The 21,174-nt window shown below is 56.3% G+C and overlaps 1 protein-coding gene across 2 annotated transcripts; it reads right to left on the bottom strand.

The window, feature by feature from the left end:
• INSRR (insulin receptor related receptor) lies at nt 1,965-20,362 on the bottom strand. Of its 2 annotated transcripts, none has more exons than XM_001929524.5 (22): nt 19,746-20,362; nt 15,218-15,769; nt 12,845-13,148; nt 12,607-12,749; nt 12,219-12,363; nt 11,131-11,345; nt 10,713-10,839; nt 8,599-8,837; nt 8,220-8,387; nt 7,927-8,122; nt 7,698-7,739; nt 7,401-7,621; nt 7,058-7,194; nt 6,812-6,974; nt 6,500-6,605; nt 5,769-5,821; nt 5,356-5,585; nt 4,307-4,417; nt 4,027-4,186; nt 3,612-3,741; nt 3,354-3,488; nt 1,965-3,077 (listed from the first exon to the last, which is right to left on the bottom strand). In XM_001929524.5, the coding sequence occupies exons 1-22, from the start codon at nt 19,870-19,872 to the stop codon at nt 2,834-2,836; spliced, it is 3,948 nt and encodes a 1,315-aa protein (XP_001929559.3). In that variant the 5' UTR covers nt 19,873-20,362; the 3' UTR covers nt 1,965-2,833. The 2 variants fall into 2 exon arrangements, with proteins under 2 accessions (XP_001929559.3, XP_020945319.1); XM_021089660.1 differs by having other exon boundaries at nt 2,984-3,073.

The raw sequence follows: 21,174 nt of genomic DNA, 5'->3' as shown, positions 1-21,174 counted from the left end.
GTTTTTTTTGTTTTTTTTTTTGTTTTGTTTTTTTTTGCTTCTTAGGGCTATAGATGTGGCATTAAGAAGTTCCCAGGCTAGGGGTCGAATCAGAGCTACATCTTCGGGCCTACACCACAGTCATAGCAACTCGGGATCCAAGCTGAGTCTTCGACCTCCACCACAGTTCACAGCAACGCCAGCTCCTTAACCCACTGAGCAAGGCCAGGGATTGAACCCACATCCTCATGGATACTGGTCAAGTTCGTAACCCCCTGAACCACAACAGGAATTCCGGGAAGTCCCTTCTGAAGTCTAACCCTATCTTTCTTACTATCTTTTTTTTTTTTTTTTTTTGGCTGCCCCATGGCATATGAGGTTTCAGGGCCAAGGATCAGATCTCAGCCACTGTTGTGACATATGCTGCAGCTGCCGAAATGCCGGATCCTTTACCCAGCTGTTTGGGGGCCGGGGATCGCGAAACTGCATCCTTGCACTGCAGAGATGCTGCCAATTCCACTGAATCACAGTGGGAACTCCCTTGTTACCTTAGTAAATCTACTTCTTTTCTACGACATGGATGGCAGTAGAGTTTGTCTTCCAGCACTGCTACATCCCTCTCCAAAAAGTTCTTTGGGGCCAGTCACCATCTGCGTATGTTTGGAGATGAGGCACAGACAGAGTTTTTTGAAACCCTCTTTTCTTTGACTCCCAATTCTTTCCTTAAGCCCCCCCTGCATCCAGATGCCCAGCACTTCCTGAGCTCAGCGTCCCCCCCAACCCAGGGTTGGGGAAAGGTCTTGATCCCAGTGCTTCCCTCTGGGCCTGTGTAAATGCAGGTGTACCTGCGTGCTCTGTGAGAGTGTGTGGACCTCAGATTCAGGGCTTTTGGGTGGAGTCTCTCCTCCCTTGTCCTTCTGATGGTGGCCTCTCTGAGCAGCCCCAGGAGAGAACAACCTCCCAGATTTTCCTCCCTTAGCTGTGGTTCTGCCAGTGACCGTTAGGGGTCACTGTTGCCTTAGCCTCCAGTGACAGGCAGGGGCAGGGCAGGGGTGCGGAGGGACCCATGGTCCTTGCTGTCCATTATGACCCTGTCAGGATAATGTGTATGAGTTGCAGTTGTTATCAAAGAGATGGCTTATGCCCACTCTACTCAGGCCCTGCCTTAAGGAGATGTGGTTTACAGGACAGCTGCCAGAGTGAGAAAGCATGCTTAGAAGTCCCAATCTTCCCAGACCCCCTGTGTGTGGTGGCACGTGGTAATGTGTGGCAGCATGGGACCTCTGCCCCAAGGAAACGCTGGTACAGGATGCTAAAAAGCCTTGATCCATGCACACCCCTTCTGCTGCCACCCTTTCACTAGGGTTTTAAGTCGTCCATCGGCAGCTCCCTTCCAGTGCCTGCATGGCCCTGGCATAAGAGTCTGGAAACAACTCCTGTGTGCTCCTTCAACATGCCTCCGGGGCATCTCTGCTCTTGGGATGGAATGACACGAGGGAGCCAGACACACAGACTCTGCTCTGCTGTGCCTCCCCTGCCTTGGCCCAGGGGGTGTGTGGGGGGGCATCCTGCATGGACATGTGACGTCATCAGGGTCCCTCCCCCACCCCCGTGTTCTGCCCACTGGAGATCTGTCCCGCCATACCCCAGGAAATGTCTGCCCAGAGAAAAGAGCCAGCGATGACCTAACGATGAGGTGTGGGGGACGGGTTGGTGAGGCTGGGAGGCTGGATACAAAGGTTCCCCTGCCGAGCTCCACCACTTCTGGCCGCCTGAGCAGCCGATAATAGCAGGATGGTCCCTCTTCACTGCCATGGCAACCCTGGCTGCTCAGGTCCTCATGGAGGTGGTGTTTGACAGCAGCGTATTTATCCTAGATCACGGCCTCAGGGTCACCACCTCAAGTCCCCAAGGAAGGAGGGAGGAAGTTCATCCAGTGTTAACACCATATAGATGGAGAGATAATGGGCTGCCCGGGACCAGGGTACAAACAGACCTCGACCTTTATTGTGCCTTCTTCCCTCTTCCCGTGAGAGGCAGGGGTGGGGGGCAGGAGGGAGGGCGGGGAGGAAGCAAGGCTCTTAAGGCCTTAATAATCCTAGGGCAGGAGGGAGATGGAGGGGAAGGGACTGGGAAAGGGAGGAATCCACCGAGATGGCCCCGGAGAAGAGGAAGGGGAAGCACCAAGCCTGGGGTCCCTGGGTGTGGAGAAGGCGAGGAAGGGCAGAGGGCAGGCCCATAGGCCAGGCTGGGAACGCACGCACCAGGGCCCCAGAGTTCTCCCCACAACCCCTGCTGCACGGGGCAGAGGGAAGAGGTGAAACGCGGTGGGAAGAAGAGCAGTCACGTGGATGCCCATCCCCAGCATCCCAAACACAGACAGAGAGGGTTCCAGGTGATCTGGTTGCTCATCTGGTGTCAAGCATATTGATGGGCCCAGATTCCATAGGAGCCCCAAGACCAAGGGTAGGGCTCCCCAGATTCTGCTTCAGGGATGGGCAGGCCTCTGTTCTTAGTCTGAGTAGGCTCTCTCCTTGAGGGGGTTGGGTGGGGGACGTGGCCAGGACATCTTGTCCTTGGTCTAATCTCTGCTCCTCCTACCAAGGCCTTTCTTACTTTCTCATGGAGAACTCCGACTCCCGAAAAAAACCTTTCCTACCACGACTCTGCTCTGCTCACCCTGTCACCCTCTGTCTTGCCTGCTCCTGCTCTCTGCACCCCCCCTTGCCCCCTCGCCACGCCCCATCTCAGCATGGGGTGGAAGTGTGAACATCGCAACCCCTCATGGCTGCAAAGGTCAGGTCCCTTCCTCTCTGCCTGTGGGAGGCCCATCAGCCAGGGAATGGGGTGCCCCTCAGTGCCCTGGACCCCCATTTTGGGGGCTGAAGTCTGAGGAAGCCTCTTTGGGGGCTGGCGGGACGTCAGGCTCGGTATCTGTGGGCAGCAGGGAGGCCCGGGCCCCCCGGCACTCTGGGCTGTGGTAGAAGGAAAGGAGGCGGAAGGAGGGCCGCAGCTCCTCCTGTATGCTGTCCAGGATGTGGGTGAAGGTTGGGCGCAGGCGTGGGTTCTGCTGCCAGCAGCGGTGCATCAGCTCCTGCCTGGTGGGGATGGGGGCCGTGTCAGCGGGGTGCACCCCCCCAGCCTCCTGCACTGAGAGGGCCGATCCGTGTGAGAGACCGGGTAGGGGCAATTCTGTCTGCAAGGGTCACAGGGGGGTACATGGGGGTTGTAGTGGGGTTTCGAGTTGGACAGCTCAGAGCTGGGGGTCAGTGTAAGTAAAAGTATCAGAGGATGTGGGTCAGAATTACGGGGCGGGGCAGGAGTGGGCTGGGCAGAGGTGAGGCAGCTGCGGGCTTGGGGGTTGGGGCACTCACAGCTGAACCGGACAGCTCTCCAGCTCCTCTAGGATCCCGCCATCCATGACAAACTTGAGCACCTGCTCATTGGAGAGACCCTGGTAGGGTTGTTCAGCCAGGGTTGAAATCTCCCAGAGCACCACGCCAAAGGACCTGGAGGACACGGGAGGAGGGCCTGAGCCCAGAACTCTTCAGGCTGCTCAGCACCCCTTAAGGAGTGCGCCCCGAGACCCTGCCTCCACATCCCCTGAACCCTCTGCTCCAGCCAGGCCCCACCAGACATCCGAGTGGGTGGTGAAGATTCCATCTTTGAGGGACTCGGGGGCCATCCAGCGCACAGGCAGCAGCCCCTTCCCGCCCTTGCGGTAATAGTCTGTCTCGTACACGTCTCGAGTCATCCCGAAGTCTGGAAAGTGAGGGGGGGGGACGGGGTGTGGGGCAGCACAGCTACGCACCAGCTCCTGCCCCAGGAATACCTTTCCCAAGCCTCTCTATCTCCAGTCTCCGAGACTCCCGGACTGTGAGGGCTCCGTGACCTCAGGGATCATCCCAGCCAAATCCCACTGCCCTCGGACGAGGAGATGGAGATCCAGGGTCGGGGGCTACCAGGGACAGAGCTGTGGGCCAGGCCTGAGTCTCCTCAAGCCTAGCTCAGGGGGAGTCCCTCTACCCCACCTGGCCCCCTCTATACCCCCAATCTTGACGGTGAAGTCCTGGGACACCATGCAATTTCGGGCTGCTAGGTCCCGGTGCACGAACTTGTTGGCAGCGAGGTAGGCCATGCCATCTGCAATCTCACCAGCCATCTGGATCATGTCTCCCAGGGCTGGCCGTGGGAGCCCTGGGTTGTTCTGGAGCCAAGAGAGGGGGCTGCTGAGGAAGGAACCTGGAGGCTGGACTCGTGCCTAAGGATCACCCCTAGAGCTGTGCCTAAGTCCTCAGCCCCTCACCGGGGTCTTCCTGGTCCCCACCTCTGCCTCAGGCCGCAAAGATCGAAGATGGCTCTTGAGGTCCCCTCGGGTCATTAACTCCATGATGACCAGAGTTGGCTGGCCCTGAGACACCACACCTAGGAGACGTACCTGGGAAGGACAAAGAACCTGGTTGCAGTCCATCCAGCTCCCCTTGAACCACCTGGCCAAAGCTTTGTCCGGCTGTGACCACATCCTGACCAGACATCACCCCTCCTAACTCGAACCATGACCATAACCCTAATCCTAACAGTGACCCTGACCTGACAGTGACCCTGACTCTAACCCATGACCTTGATTGCATCTGACTATCATTTCAATCCTCATGATTGGCTCAACTCTGACCTCAATCCCGATCATGACCCTTACAATGATCTGAACACTCAATATTGACCAGCAACCATGACTGATCTGCCCTAGTCATGATTTTACCACAGCCCTACCATGATCCTACTTTGGCTATTTTTTTTTTTTTTGTCTTTTTGCCTTTTCTTGGGCTGCTCCCTCAGCATATGGAGGTTCCCAGGCTAGGGGTCTAATTGGAGCTGTAGCCCCAGTCTACGCCAGAGCCACAGCAACGTGGGATCCAAGCCGCGTCTGCAACCTACACCACAGCTCACAGCAACACCAGATCCTTAACCCACTGAGCAAGGCCAGGGATCGAACCCGCAACCTCATGGTTTCTAGTCAGATTCATTAACCTCTGCGCCACAACGGGAACTCCCTACTTTGACTCTTACTCCAGCAATGGCCTTTACCCCAACTAGGATCCTAACCACAATCTTGACTCTGACCTTGAAAATGCCCTGACCTCATCTGTGACCTTATCCTTCTTACCACATGACCTTCACCCCAATTTTTTTTTTTTTTGACTGCACACACAGCATGTGAAAGTTCCTGGGCTAGCGATGAAACCTGCGCCACAGCAGTAACTAGAGCCACACAGTGACTAGAGCCACAGCAGTGACAACACCAGACCCTTAACCCACTGAGCTACCAGGGAACTCCCCTTAAGTTTGACTCTGAAAATGCCATTGCCCCTCCCTTACCACATGGTGACACTTGAATGCCTTCATGACAGAGGCTTCCTTGAGGAACTCAATGCGTTCTCGGGGGCTGGCCAGCTCATTCACCGTCTTCAGGGCCACGGGCGTGGACTCCTCTCCAACCTCAAGTCCTTGTGCCAGCCCCTCATATACCATCCCGAAAGAGCCCTGGCCCAGTTCCCGGATTATGGAGATCTGCTCCCGAGGCACCTCCCACTCATCAGGGATGTACACTGAGAGAAAGTGGGGGTCACCAGGCAAGGATACCACTCTCTGCCACCCCTCCACCCACTTCTCTTCTCTTCCGAAGGGCTGGGGTCCCCAGGCTGCCTTCTCCAAGATGGTCTGGAAGTCCACCTCTTCTCTCCTCCTGTCTCCCTTGCCCACACCACCTGTCCACCCACCTCCAGACCTACTATGAGAGGCGCTGAAGTACTCCGGATTCACAGAGGCATACAGGGTGCGGTTTCTGCAATGGGGGGTGAGGGGGTCAGGCTGGCAGGGTCCTCAAGAAGGAAGGAGCAATTTCAGAGGACAGGGAAGAGGGACTTTGCAAGGAGGAGGAGAGAAGTTACTGACCATCCTCCCAGCCCTGATCTGGGTGACCTCTGGGGAACCCCACACACTTTCCAAGCTAGTCTTCGTCCTAGTCCTGGGACTTGGGATCTGAAGGGCTGGGAATAGGGAGGACAGGAGCAGAGGGGTTCCTGTCTCCCCAGCTAGTCCTCAGAACCCTGCTAATCACAGTCCTGCCCCCAGTTCCTGCCTGTATTAGGCCCCAGGGGGATCTGACATCAAGAACCCCAGGCACAGCCTGAGGTCTCCTGCTTCTCCCCTCTGCTATCATAGGAGCAGTTTCATTAGTTCTCAGGCTGAGAGTGTGGTGACCAACTCCCAGTGTGTTCAGACTGAGAGGTTCCCCAGGATGTGAGGCTTTTACTACTAAAATCAGGGAAGTCCCAGGAAAACGTGGATGAGCTGGCCACCCTAACTGAAAGGTAGGTCTCCTTCATGCTGTCCTGGGGGAAGAGTTACTGCTTCTAAGGAAGTCCTTTCTGCTGTCTCATCTACTACTCTCTGATTGCACTGACCTTATGATGAGGGCTCAGGGACAGAAGGGGGTTAGGAATCAGTGACTTGTCATCACCTCTTCTTGCCATAGAAGAAACCAAGGGCAGCAAGAATGATGAGCAGCATGAGCCCCACGGGAGTGGCAGTGAGAAGGACATGCAGCCCCCCAGAGTCTTCCTCCTCTGGTGGCCAGAGGGCAGCAAAGGGTCAGGTCAAAGATGAAGAAGTCAGAACAAAACAAGACGAGAGAGAAGTCAGAGATTAGAGGACACTTCTCTTGCCACAGTGGGAAATGAGGGTGGGGGAGGGGTGGGGTGGGGGGCCTGTGGTTTTCACAATGGGACATGTGGCTGGGGACCCAGTTCTGGGACAGAGGCTCTCGTCTTACCTGGGCCAGGGATGTAGAAAGCAACACTGTCTGTCCAGGAGCCATTGCCAGCCAATGAGGTCGCCCGAACTCTGGCAGAGTAGTTTCCAGGAGGCAGCAGGGCCAGGTGGACACCCCCAAACTTGGCATATCGCAGGCGGGACACACACAACACTGTGGCCTCCTGAGGGCAACACAGAACAGCATGCTGGGAAGAGGATGGAGGCACAAATTGGGGCCAGGGTCGGGTGCTCCTGGGATACCAACCTCTCCCAAGCGGCGGTACTTGATTTCATACTTGAGGATGAGTCCATTGGGGTCTGGTGGCTCAAGCCAGCGCAGGAGGACACTGCTCTTGCTAGCTGTCTCCCACTCTACCTTCCCTGGGATACCATCAGCCTCTCCTGCGGGAGAGGGCATCAGGCAGCTCGAAGCCAGGGGGGCTCTACTGGGAGGTTTGAGAAAGCCAGGATTATGAGTCCTGGGAGGGGCAGGCAAAGCGAGGCCATGATGGTGGCGGGAGGTCAAACTGGCTAGTTGGAGCACTGATTGGATAGGGTCCTTGGGGTCGGCGGCGGGGGAAGGGTAGAGCTGGGAGAGGATCACTTACTGTGGGGCATGGTACGGGCAAAGACGAAGGTGGCAGCGCTGCAGCCCACGGTGTGCGCCGCGTGGTTGCAGGCATGGATGTCGATCCGGTATTCCGTGAAGTGGTGCAGGCCCCTCAGCACCGCTCGCTCCCGGGGCACTTTGTCTTCCTGGATCTCGAAATCGGAGCTGTTCCCCCCAAGCCGGAGGGTCCCGGCTTCCCGGCGGTTCCTCCCAGAGTGCCTGGAGAGGTCGCAAGTCAGAGCCATGGCCTCGCCCCGGGAGCCACGCCCTCAGCCCCTGCTCCACCCCGACTCACCTTTGAGGACTTTTATTGATGGATGTCACCTTCCAAGGGGATCTGGGGAGACCAGGCAAGGCCTTGTCAGGCCCGCCTGGAACGCGCCCCTGTGCCTCTGCAACGGTACACAGCCTCCAAACACACCCACAATCCAGGCCCCGCCCCCAAACCTCTACCCCGCCCCAGACCCGCCCTCACAGACCCCGCCCATCAGCATCCCGGCCGCCCCGCCCAGCTCGAGACGCACTTGGGGATGGTGATGGCATTGTGTAGAAAGTTTTCAAACTTCTTCTGGAACGAAGCTTCCTGCGCCTCCAGCGGTGGCAGGACCTGCCCAGGAGGTGGATGCTGGCAAGGGCAGCAGCCGGGCTCCCTGTCGGCCTCGAGTTCCCCGTCTTCGCGGTCGAAGCGGGGGTCGTTGTTGCTTGTGGGCAGCCGCAAGCCTGGCGCGGCGGTGAGAAAGGAATTAGTCAGACTTGCAGCGTCCGGGTCCGCGGCCCGCAGTCCAACCTCCCCAGCCCACGCCTCCTCCGTGCGCACCACGGTGGCAGTAGTCATTAATGTAGAGGTCGCTGTCCTCTGCCAGACGTTGCCACAGCACCAGGTAGTAGGTGATGTTTCCGTTGCGATGGGTCGGTGGCTTCCAGCGCACCAGCAGGTGGGAGGAGGAATTGGACGTGGAGATGACATCCTGGGGCACTGTGGGCGCTGGGGGCATGAGTAGGGTACAACTGAGGGGCCACAGATCCCCCTTTCAAATACTGTCTGATAACGGGGCCCTCTCTCTGAGGTCTGGCCTCTCAGCCTCTATAGGCCAGGGGTTCAGAGACCCAGCTTCTCTTTCTGGTGCCTGGGTCCCCCATTCTCACTAGGACCCAGGCATCTAGTTCCCAACCCAGCTTCAAAGGCTGCAACCTACCTGCGGGCAGGGTTCGGAGGTAGATGATGGGGCTCTGGGCCCCTTGGTGGGGACTGTCCTCTGCTGTGGTCAGCGTGATGGCCCGCACAAACACCGCGTACTGTGTCCAGGGCTTGAGTGGGGCTAGGGTCACCCCTGGCTCCTGGGTGCGGCTTAGGGGCAGGTCCACATCCAGTAGGTTCCAGCTCTGGGTCCCACAGGCATCTGGACCTACGTACTCTGTGGCATTCTGGAATGGGCTGAACACCCCACCCCTAGAGATGAGGGGCTGCTCAGCCCCAACCCCAGTTTCTAGTACTCCTGTCCACTCTGAATCCCTCAGAGACTGTGTGGTCGTTCTTCTTCCAGTATGCGTGAGAGCATTCAGAAGCAGGCATGGGTCTGCATGTTGGGGCAGGTGCCTTGGGGCTTGACACACTCACTGAGTGAACTTGCTCAGAGCTGGATCCTGGCTCAATTCCAGCTCGAAGCAGGCTCACTCAGTGAGTGAGTGCCACAGCCACACTACAAGGCAAACATTAGGAGAGTTTCCCCTAAGGACCTCTAAGCTTCTTTGCCCTTTGAGCACAAGGTTAGCCCGGGTATAGTTATGCAGAATGTGAACTGCACAGGCCAGTGGGGGAGTAGGGGTGGGAAGCAGAGAGGCATTTACATTGCAGGTCATGTTAGAACTCCTCAACATGTGGTCCATGGACCAGAAGATTCAGCATTACCTGGGAGCTTTTTATTTTATTTATTTTTATTTTTGGCTGCTCCGTGGCATATGGAGTTCCCCGGGGCCAGTGATCAGATCTGAGCCACAGTCGCCACCTAGGCTGCAGCTATTGCAACGCAGGACTCTTAACCCATTGTGCTGGGCCGGGAATCAAACCTGCGTCCCAGTGCTCCCAAGACGATCCCATCATGCCACAGCAGGAACGCCACCTGGGAGCTTTTTAGAAATGCACATATATAGGCCTTGCCCAGGAATGAGAGTCTGTGGGGGTGAGGCCCAGGAATCTGTATTTAACACACTATGCAGTTTTCCATGCTAGAGTCCTTCACCTTCCACTGAGGCCTGGGAGAGCCTTGGCCGTTTGAGCAGGGCTCACATAGTTGACTTCCCTCCCTTCCTCCCAGGCGCAGGACCTGTGCTACTGGGCAACTAAGATCTCTCAATTTTAATTCATGGGAAATGATTCTAAGCCAGGTGGCTCCCATCTTCTGTCTACCATAGAGGGCGAGTACTCCTCACTCCTGCCCTCCCAGCTTGCTTTCCCTAAACCATCTCTCCTCTCTAAGGATTTCTATTTTTGACTCCTGGCCATGTTTTTGGAGAAGTCCTTCCTGTGGTCTAACCACCATCCATCCTGCTATGGTCAGTACACTCTCTCCGAAGAAAAGAGCAGCTGGTCCTTGGTTGTCCCTGCTCCCTCCCTTTCTCAGGCTTTAATGAAATGCTGGCAAAGATGTGCAGAAGATTGGCCAAATTAGTGGGTACTTCCCAAACCGCTGCTGGGGCAGGAGCGTGTGGTCAGTACAAAACATTAGCATAGTGAATTGAAGTTTAATTATCCAAGACCTCCCAGCAGGGCGCCTCTCCTGGGCTCTCAGAAATCCTGATTATCCTCTCCTAGTTACTTGGTGAGGTGAAACTGAGGCACAGAGGGATGAAAAGGTGAGGGAGAGACAAGGACCCTACAAGGGAGTGCGAGCTGGGAAGGGGGTTGTTCCTCGCTTGCTGGCTCTGCCTTCACCTGCAGCAAACAAATCGCCCTGGTGGGGGAGTTCCCATCTTGGCTCAGCGGTTAAGGAACCCGACTAGCATCCATGAGGACGCGGGGTCGATCCCTGCCCTCGATAATCCGGCATTGCTGTGAGCTACGGTGTAGGTCGCAGACACGGCTCGCATCCCACGTTGCTGTGGCTGTGATGTAGGCTGGCGGCTACAGCTCCGATTCGACCCCTAGCCTGGGAACGTCCCATATACCGCAGGTGAGGCCCTAAAAAGACAGGGAAAAAAAAAAAAAAAAATCGGACGGGGTGGGGCTCAGACCTGGCCTCTCTGGCTCCGCCCAGCTCTGGCTCCACCTTCTATGGCCCCGCCCCGCTCTGGCCCCTCCCTCGCCACTCACGACTCCTTGTAGTAGACGATGAAGCTGAGTAGGTCGCGAGCCTCCAGCGGCTCGTAGCGCTCCCAGCGCAGCAAGATGCGGTCGGCCTCTGTCACGTTGGACACAAAGCGCAGGGTGCGAGTTTGGCCTGCGCGGGGTGAAGGGCGAAGACCTGCTCTTAACCGCGTTGAGAACACCCGCTTCCCGCTTGAGCCGCCTACTCCCAGGCTCCCACTCTGACACCGAGGCGTGCCACCCCCCATCGTGGCCTCTGAGAATTTAACACACTGTCCTCTTCAAGCGTACCCTCCTACCCGGGGGCGTGTCTGGTGTGTTTCAGTGTGGGTGCATGTCTGCGTGTGTGTGCATCTGGGTGTTTCTAGGGGTCTCTCATTGCCAGGATGGCTGCTTGTTCTGGGGTTGGGGTGTAGGGCCTCACAGGCAGCTCGGTCTCCATTGGTGCGGGGATTGATCTCCGCCTTGTTTTGCCGTCCTCTGGTGCCTGTCACCTCCTCCAAGCGGTAGATGTGCTCCAAGCAAAGGCGTGGGTTGAAGGCGAAGTAGATCTTCCCCACAGGAATCGTGAGCCCCTCAGCCACCCAGGACCCCAGCTGCTGTAGGTTCTGATTGTCCAGCACGTACAGAGTGTAGTTCCTGGGGGAGGCCAGGGGACCTTGCTCTGCACGGCAGGTGGGAGCAAGGGGTGAGGAAGGGGATGTCTTACGGGTTCATCCAGAAGGGGCTGCACTGAGGGCACAGGAAAGGAGGGGCACTCAGCAGTCCACCCACGCCAGCACACAAAGGCCATTCGTACACACCTACTCTGTACCACAACCAGGAGTGTGAGGTCTGGCGAGTCACCCACATTCTGTGTGTTTTCATCACCAGTGAAACGGGGTCAACAGTTTTTCTGCCTCGCTTCTTCCCTCATTTCACATTAACTGAGTGCCTGTTATGTGCCAGGCTCTGTCCTGGCTTTGGGGACACAGGGAGGAGTGGGACTCAGCCTGGGGCTATGCCTCTCCAGCTGGAGCAGGGGCACCCCTGGGAGTACATGAGGCATTTGGCTGAGCGGTAATTTAAAACACTTATTTATTTTGGAAAATCCTGGCTACATTAAGGGTAGGACTTGACTGATAGAGGTAAGAATAGGTTTCAAAGCCAGGCAGTCTTGCTTTGCAGATAAGAGGGTCAGATGATAACAATTATAGCCAAACCATACAGAGTTACATGTAACTATAATTTTATGTAGTAATATATACTATGTTTCAGGCTCTGTTTTAAGCAGTTTATACATCACAACTTAAGTAATATTCACAACAGTCCTAAGAATTAGTAGTGTTATATTAACCCCATTTTTACAGATGAGAAAATTGAGGACCACAGATGTTAGGTAACCTACCCTGAGTCACACAGCCAGTAAGTAGCAGAACTGGTTCCAGAGTCCATACTCTTCAGCACAGTTTTGGGAGTGTTGGGCAGGAGAAGTAATAGAGAAAACTGGTCAGAGGCTTTCTGACCCCTTACCCATCCACCATGGTGTCCCCCCGGATTAGTTTGAGATTCTTGAAAAAGCCCAGGGACACGAGGGCAAAGGAGTGCTTGATTTTGAGGAAGCCAGTGATGGTCTCTATCAGTCCCAGGCTGCGCAGCAGCTCCAGCTCCAGGTTATCTGGGGATGGGGAAGACAGCTGGAGCGGGGGCAGTGAAAGTGAAGGGTCCATGATAGTGGGGGTGGGGTGGGGAGGATTTGGAATGGGGACTCAGGGAAAGGGGCCCTCAGGGCTGGGACTTCAGGTGATGGAAAGCGGTGCTTTAGCTGGGTCATGGCAAGGGGTGTGGCCAGGAGGAGGGGTGTGGCCAGGAGGAAGGGTGTGGCCAGGAGGAGAGGTGTGGCCCTGAGGCAGGAACTAACAGCCTTGACGAAGATTGAGGATGAGGCTCCCTTCCACGTGGGTGCAGCCCACCAGATCTTGTGCTGCCTGGACAGAGTCGATGGTCTTGGTGCCCACCTTGCACTCTTTGGGGCATAGCCCCTCGCACTTGTGGCAGAATATGCTAGTAGGGGCAAGCGGAAGGTATGGCATGAGCTCTGGACCAGTGGGGGCCTCCTCACTGCTCCAGGGGTCTCCCCCCACCCACCTTACACTCACCCACTGCCATTACGGGTGAAGCCTGGAGGGCACTGGGCCAGACAGCTGCCTTGGTGGATGCCAAAGGTGGAGGCGCGGCCGGGCACAGAGCGCAGGCTGGCACACCGCTCGGCCGTGACGCAGCGCCAGGATTCATGCTGGTAGGTGCCTGGAGGGCAGGTCCGGTGGCAGGCTCCCTGGAAGTAGAGGTGGCGGCAGGCAACACAGGCACGGGGGTCTTCTGGCCGGCTGCAGCCTCCCAGGCATTCAGTGTGGCAGCACTCACCCCTAACTGTGCAGGCCAGCCCTCGGGGACAGGGGCACACTGTGGGCAGAGTGCTGCATTAGATCTGACCTTGGTCCTGGCCCCACACTCACCCCACCCTGTTCTTGGGCTAACACCCTTAGTCTGCACTCAAACCCCTCCAATTCAGGTGGCACTGGTTCTGTTTTCTTCAGACAGGGGCTCTAGAAGGTAAGGACCATGGCCCCTCCCTGTAGCTCCCACCTCCCACAGTGCTAGGCAGGGGTGTCAGAACTCAGGACAGAGAGGTGACCTTGTCCATCAGGGCTGCTGCTCCCCAACCTGCTGTCCAGTCTAGGCCTGGTGCCCAAATCATCTCTGGGCACGGTGCCAAGCTGAGCCAGCCAGCTTCTCCCGAGGAGCGAGGCCCTGGGCAAGGTGGGTCTGGGAGCGTGTGAAAAGAAGGGTGGTCCCCGGTCATCTGACCCATGCTCCAGGCTTCTTCCCTCTTCAGCTCTCTGCCCTGGGCAGGAGGTGGCCCCAAGCAGCTGTAGATGCATTTGGGAAAGGGGGCCAATGGCCTGGCCACTCTGCACGGTGGCAGCTGGATATCTGTGGGAGCCGTGCGTGTGGCACGGGTCAGCCAGGGTGTGTTGACACTATACACGAGAGAGGACGTGCAGCAGCTGTGTTTACAGCCAACAGGGAGACATCGGGGAAGTGGGGCCCAGTGGATACAGCAGGGATCTGGTTACTCTTCTGCCCTGATGCTGAGGCACTGGGGTGAGGGGAGCTGACCTCCAGGAACTGCATAACCCCAGCTTTGGGACCCCAGATCTGCTCCCAGTTTCTGAAAGGTCTTCTTTCCTTCCCCTTAACTTTCATTTCCTCCTCCAACCATCCCCTCCTTATCCATTCATCCCTCCCCCACCCCCACTCTTTCCCCTCCATGCACCTTACCTCCTAAAGAAGATCCCACTTCACGTATTTGTCTTTACCTGTCTGGCCCATCTGTCACCTTCTCCTTTCCTCTCCCACCCAGCTCCCAACCTCCCCCTGTCGGCCTTCCCTGGATCACCCATGTGGTGGCCACTTTGATCAGAAACAGAACTGCTAACACGGCTCAGGCACTGCCCTAATGCTTTACAGAATAGCTCATTCCTCATCACAGCGCTATGATCACTTTACAGATGAAGAAACTGAGGCACAGACAAGCTAAATGAACATAGGCAAGAAGGAGTAGAGCTAAGACTCAAACCCAGGCTGGTTGTCCTTGCTTTTTTTTCTTTTTTTTTTCTTTTTAGGGCCCCACCTGTGGAATATAGAGGTTCCCAAGCTAGGGGTGGAATGGGAGCTGTAGCTTGCAGCCTATGCCACAGCCACAGCAATGCCAGATCGGAGCTGCATTTGCGAGCTACACCATAGCTCATGGCAATGCCGGATCCTTAACCCACTGAGCGAGGCCAGGGATTGAACCTTCGTCCTCATGGATACTAGTCAGATTCATTTCTGCTGAGCCTGGCCTTGCTCTTAACCACTGCCCCACACTACTTCTTGTGCGACTGCCTTGTATCCATTCACGCCACCCTTCCCCCCTCCCCTTCACCCCATGCTCAGCTTATACTCGTCTCCATGACTACCTGGCGCTGTCTTGTGCTTACCCCTTGACTGCTTTATTTATTTATTTATTTTTTATTTTTGCTTTTTAGGGCCGCACCCGCGGCATATGGAGATTCCCAGGCTAGGGGTCTAATTGGAGCTACAGCTGCCGGCCTATGCCACAGCCACAGGAACGCCAGATCTGAGTCGTGTCTGTGACCTACAAACACTCATGCACCGCCGGATCCTTAACCTACTGAGCGAGGCCAGGGAGAGAACCTTCAACCTCATGGTTCCTAGTCAGATTCGTTTCCTCTGCACCAAGATAGGAACTCTAGCCCTTGACTGCCTTAATGTTACGCAGTTATTGAACCTTTCTGGGCCTCAGATTCCTTATTTACAAAACTGGGATAATAACAGTACCTGCCTCGTAGGATGAAAGAGAATTAAACTGTCACCAAAGTACTGACCCATACCATCCCATGGCCACCCGGTTCCATCTGCCCTCGCCCTCCCTGTGCCCCCTAGTCATGTATTGTGCCAGTACCCACCTCTCTGGCAATGGCTGGAGGTCCAGCACCTGTAGTCGGTGTGCCCGCTGAAGGTGGTTCTGGCACAGGGCTCGCCGCTGGCGCCCAGCACACCAGGGCACACATCTGCACACTCCTCGCCCAGCTTGTTGCCCACGATGTGGTTGGCACCAGGTGAAGGCTGAAGCAGGCCCCAGTCAATGGTGGAGAGGTGGCAGAGCTCCTGGTTCTTCTCCACACGCACGGCTCCACGCAGCACAGCCCCCAGGGCCGGCAGCCCCACGTCCCGCAGGTGTGGCATCTCGAAGATGACGAGTGCGTAGCCCAGAAAGAGGCGGGCACCACGGATGACCGCCAGGTTGGGAAAGAGGTCGCGCAGGCTCTCCAGACCATAGACACGGAAAAGCAGCAGGTAGTCAGTGACCTGAGTGAGGCGTGGGAAGCTGAGGCCACGGAAGTCCTCGCCAGTGGCTGTGAACATGAGCAGGATCTGCAGGTGGCCCTCCACCACGCTACAGTTTTCCAGCCGCCGCAGCTCCGCCACCTCTGAGCGAATGTCCAGGCTGGGGCACACTGTGGATGCAAGTGGCAGGCAGCCATCAGTACAACTTGGGCTAAGCACCCCATCTTCCCTGGCAGCTATGGAGGAGGAGACCACACTGGGAAGGACATTGAGAGGAAGCCGGGCTCTGTTGTGGGTGTGGAGTGACCTCCTTCCTGGGCCTCAGAGGCCTTATTGGCAGCTTGGAGGGGCTCCACCAGATGGGTCACCTTGGGCAAAGGTGAGCTTGACTTTCCCTCCCAAACCCACGTCCTCTTCTCAGGTGATTGCAACTTCAGTGTTGCAGTCAGACTCTGAGGCTCAAGCCATCCATGAGTCCGCTCCTTCTCTAACCCCCAGGCCCTATGGCTCTACCCTTAAAATACATCCAGAATCTGGCCCCTTGTCACTGCCTTCACTGCTTTCACCATCATCTTCTCCTGGATTTACAATAAGAGCCTTGCAAATGGTTTCCCCACTTCTGACCTGTCCCCTCTTTAATTTTTTTTTTTTTTTTTTTTTTTGGCCACGCCTGTGGCATGTGGACGTTCCCAGGCCAAAGACTGAACCCACACCACAGCGGCAACCCAAGGCACTCAAGTGACAATGCTGGATCCTTAACATGCTGCGCCACAGAACTCCCCTGTCCCCTCTTCTTTTTTTTTTTCTTTTTGCCTTTTCTAGGGCCACTCTCGCGGCATATGGAGGTTCCCAGGCTAGGGGTCGAATTGGAGCTGTAGCCACTGGCCTACGCCAGAGCCACAACAACGTGGGATCTGAGCCGCATCTGCAACCTACACCACAGCTCATGGCAACGCCGGATCCTTAACCCACTGAGCAAGACCAGGGATGGAACCCGCAACCTCATGGTTCCTAGTTGGATTCGTCAACCACTGTGCCACGACAGGAACTTCTCCCCTGTCCCCTCTTTGTTCTATGCTCCACTCCACAGCTAGAGTGGAAACGTAACGTACACATTGGATCTTGTTCTTCCACTGCTCAAAGCTTCCCAATGGCTTTCATCTCACTCATGAAAAGCCAATGTCCTTCTCCTAGTCTAGAGGGCCTCTGCAACCTCTCTGGCTTCATCCCCTTTCTCTCTTTTTCAGACACACCAACCCCTTTGCTGTTCCTCAAACAAGCCAGCCAAGCTTCTGCCTTGGGGTCTTGGCACCTTCTGTTCCCTCTGGCTAGAACACTCTGCCCTCTTAATGGCTCCCTCACTTCCTTTAGGTCTTTGCTCAGATGGCACCTTCTCCATGAGGGCGTCTCTGTTTAAAATGGCAACACTCCCTACCCTGCCTCCTACTTAATTTTTCTCTAAGTGTTTAACACTGGCTGACATATAATTTACTTATTTGTTTTGTTTACTGTAAGCTCCAGAAGGGCACAGATCTTTGCATAATGCATTGCTGTATCCTTGGTGCCTGGTATAGTGCCTGGCACAAAACTGGTGCTCAATTGATACTTAATGAATGAATGAATGAATTCTGTGACTGGGAAGCAATAGTGTAAGCTTCATATACTCCATTTATCTCCTAGGCCTAAGCAAGCTAGATGCCGGCAATTGTTTACTCTCAAAGGGACATTCCATGGCTCCCTATTGCCAAAAGTTCAAGTTTAAATTCCTCAGCCTGACATTCCAGGGTGTTGTTAAGCAGGACCCCACCAATACCCCCAGGCTCAGAAGAGTTCGTTGGCCTTGTAACACCCTCAGTTTTTCTTCTTCTTCTTCTTTTTTTGCTTTTTAGGGCTGCACCCTTGGCATATGGAGGTTCCCAGGCCAGGGGTCTAATTGGAGATGTAGCTGCCAGCCTCAGCCACAGCAACACAGGATCCAAGCCAAGTCTTCAACCTACACCACAGCTCATGGCAATGCCAGACCCTTAACCCACTGAGGGAGGCCAGGGATCGAACCCAGAACTTCATGGTTACTAGTTGGATTCGTTTCTGCTGCGCCACAACAGGAACTCCCAACACCCTAAGTTCTTATCCTGAAAGCCTCAGGTCAAGCCCTCCCTTCCCTGACCCCCTAACCCTGAGTTAATTACTTTCCCTTTAGGCTCGGGAGCACTTAGTCTAGCACCCACACCAGAACACCTAGGCGTTGCCCTAACATTGCTGTCTAGATCTCTGTCACCCTCTCCAAGGAGGGACTCTCCTGAGGATGGGGCCCTTGTTAGTCAGCATCCCCCATGGTGCCCAGTTCAGGGCAAAAACCACTGGGCACTCAGGGGCTGTGGGTTGAATTGATGGACCATTGCATCCCAAATCCACTCCTCCCTTGGGGACCAGAGTGTCTCTGGCTTCTTCAGATCCCAGGGCCCAAGACCCTCTTCCCTTTCTTTCCCCAGGTACCTGGGCCACCCCCATAATGGGCTGCATACCTGCTTCTTGCACTCACTTTTCCCAGCAATACCTTCCATGGTCCCCGGTGTGGAAGAGTCAAATCTGAATCCCTCAGCTTGCCATTCAAGTCTTGCTAAGCTCTCCAGCCCCTGCTCCCTCCCTACCCAGCCTTTGAGCAACGTGGCACACATCACACACACCTAGGCACATCCTCTGATGGTTAAAAGGGGGTGGGCAGGCTAGGCTGGCTCCCAGGGGCTTAGTTCATACCTTTTCCCTGTTGTCATGAATGGTCCCTGTGCTTGGCTTTGCCCAGTAAGTTGTGTGTGTGTGTGTGTGTGTGTGTATGTGTGTGTGTGCACATGCAGGTACGCATGCACACACACAAAAGAGAGGGAGAATGAGAAAACACTTCTAGTCCCTCCAGGCAAAGGCCAATCAGGCTCTGCAGGCAGATGGGGGGTTCTCTCAGGAGCCCACATACCACTTCCCATCATGCCCCAGCCTCTCTAAGGCTCCCCTGATGGGAGTCATTTGGAAAAACAAATCTCCAACCTTCACAGGTTAACCCCTGCCTGCCTCCCCTTAGGATGCGGCCCTGTGCAGAGCTGCACTGGGAATAGGACATCTGGGTCCCCTGGCCAAACACCCACCTCTGCCCCTCCCTGGACGTGCTCCTGTCCTGACAACCATGCTTCTGGCTGGCATCTGCTGTGCCCTGTCCTGGAGCAGCAGAGGAGGTGGGGAGGGGAGCAGGGGAGGGACTATGCCTCTGTGACTGGCACTCCTCAGGGCACCCCCTCCTCCAATCCATTCACAGAACCCCTCTGTCTCTGCAGGAAGGGGAGACCCTGCCCTGCCCCTGGCAGCCCCCAGTCTGAGGGCATCACAGGGATCCTTCAGGCAGGCACAGAGTGCTGGATGCCTGAGCTCCCTCAGTCTGGAAGGCAATGCCGGGTTTGGGGAAGGGGGCATCTCCTAATCCTTCCCTCTCTGAATCTTCCAGTCTCAATATTTTTTCTTCTTCTCCTGGCCAAGCCCCCAGTACCTCCACGAGGGCCTTGTAGTTTCCATGGCCCCATCTCCCCAAAAGCCCTATACATGGGAAGTATTCAGCCTGGGGACTAATCAAAAGCAGCCCGACACCCCAGTGGGTGGGCCCTCAAAGTGGGGGACAGGGGACAGGGCCCAGAAGCAGGAGCTCAGGAATCCGGTCTACCCTGACTTTTCAGTTCTCTGAGCTTCAGTTTCCTGTCTGCACAATGGGTGCAGTCACTCGATGCTGCCTAGTTCTCAGCTCCCCTTCCCATCCTGGCCCCCTTCCCATTCACTGGCTCTAGAAATGACCTCTAAGTCTGCCCCCACCCCCACCTTGGTCCTCACTCAGGCTTCACTGGGATGACTGTCTCATAAGTGGGAATGGAGGACATCTCTTCATCCCTGTTTCAAGGCCCTTCTCGCTTCCCAGGGAACTGAAAGGCAAAGACCCTCATGTGGGACACAAACTGCTCTTCCTGGTGGGAAGTCCTTCTGAGAGCTAACCCCTGTCTTCACGTCTCAGTAGGTAATTAGAGGTATTCTGGCTGGAAGCTCAGGTGTTTGGCCTCCCAGCGGATGGGGAGGGAGATGGGGCTCCAGGAGGCTGTACTGGGGACTCACCCTCTAGCGTGTCCAGGCCAAATCCCAGGGAGAGGAGGATCGCAAGCAGGCAGGCTACCCATGGCCACAGACTGGGCACTGCCATTGTCCCAGTCCTGCTTTGTGCCCAGTCCTGGCTCTTCTCCATACGGCTCCAGAGAGGAGAAGGGTCTGACAGGCCTTAAGGGACACAAAGCCGCAGGCTTCAGAGGGAAGGGGAAGGGAAGGGACAGAGCGACAAAGAATCCCACGTAGTGATTCACATAGCAGGGGACAGGGGAACAAAAGAGCCAAGAGTCACAGAGACACAGCCAGCGATGAGACAGCAAGACTCAGTGTGAACCAAGAGACAGAGAGACGAGGAAAGAGGTGCAGACAGCAACAGGGAGGGACTCAGAGAGGCATCCGAGGGACAAAGTCACATAAGGTTCAGAGCTAAGGGCGGCGCAGGAGGCCAGTCAACCCGGAAGGCAGAGTAGAAGCCCAGAGAGCAGGGAACAGGCAGCAGGGGGTCCCGGGGCGGACGGGGCTCGCCCGGGAGGGTTTCCCCGGATCCCCACGGGCGCGCTCGGCTCCCCAGCGCCAGCTGGCCGCGCGGCCGCGGTGTCTCCCCGAGCCGCACGCAGAGACCTCGCCCGGTTGCCGCCTCCCCGCCCCACCCCACCCACCCCAAACGGATTGGTTCTCTGGGACCTCTCGGTTCTCTCCGCCCCTCCCGCCAAGCCAAAATATTTAGCCTAACAACTGACGGGGGAGAGACAGGTCTGTTGGGGAAATAAGGCCAAAATACAGAAGGTTGGCAGACCAAGAACCGAGCTCCCCCCAACCCCGATGCGGCTGGCGTGGTTCCCCACCTCCGCCGCCCCTGCACATTTCTCCCAAGTGGGGCTGCGCAGCCCGCCGGCTGGAGCCGCCAGAACCGTCGGGTCCCCCGGGGAGGGGTGGTTCTAGGTTCTGCCACCCAGTGCCTTGACACCTGCGGGGTAACTGCTGTTAGCCGAGACCCGGTGAGCTTGAAACCTGGCAGGAACGAGACCCGTCTCCGGAAGAATCCTGCCATTCGCCTCTCTGAGCAGCTCACAATCTCCCAGGAGGCCGTCACGTTGACTTTGGGGCGCGAGGCTCCTTTCTGGCCAAGTCCCTGGGCTCTAGCCAAAATCCTCGTGGAAAGGAGAGTCACTCCGTGGGGCCCCGCCTCTGTCCGCCTCTTCCTGAATACAGGCTGATCAGTCTGTCTCTGCGGGGAGGGTGGGGGGGACTGGGAGACAGTCTGTGCTGGGGCCCTGGAGAGAACTCTCCCCTCCGATGGCTTCCCTCGCAGGTACCTTGCGGGACTTGTCTGCCCTCCCCTCTTCAAGAGTCCCTGCACCCGGACTCTCTTTTCCCCCCTTTCCTCTGTTTGAGACCCGCGGTGTGGAGGGGATGGGATCTGTCTTCTGGCTGGTGCTAG

The sequence above is a fragment of the Sus scrofa genome, chromosome 4 (assembly GCF_000003025.6).
Source record: "Sus scrofa isolate TJ Tabasco breed Duroc chromosome 4, Sscrofa11.1, whole genome shotgun sequence".
In the NCBI taxonomy this organism is placed as follows: domain Eukaryota; kingdom Metazoa; phylum Chordata; class Mammalia; order Artiodactyla; family Suidae; genus Sus; species Sus scrofa.
This window is presented reverse-complemented; position numbering and strand designations above follow the sequence as displayed.

What these genes read in the sequence shown, in the direction of transcription:
- INSRR (XM_001929524.5), bottom strand. Translation starts at nt 19,872, where the DNA reads ATGGAGAAGAGCCAGGACTGGGCACAAAGCAGGACTGGGACAATGGCA. An exon ending in AATGCCATCACCATCCCCAA is followed by an intron (nt 7,740 to 7,926) that starts GTGCGTCTCGAG and finishes TGGTCTCCCCAG; the next exon opens with ATCCCCTTGGAAGGTGACAT. An exon ending in CTTCACCGTCAAGATTGGGG is followed by an intron (nt 3,742 to 4,026) that starts GTATAGAGGGGG and finishes CTCACTTTCCAG; the next exon opens with ACTTCGGGATGACTCGAGAC.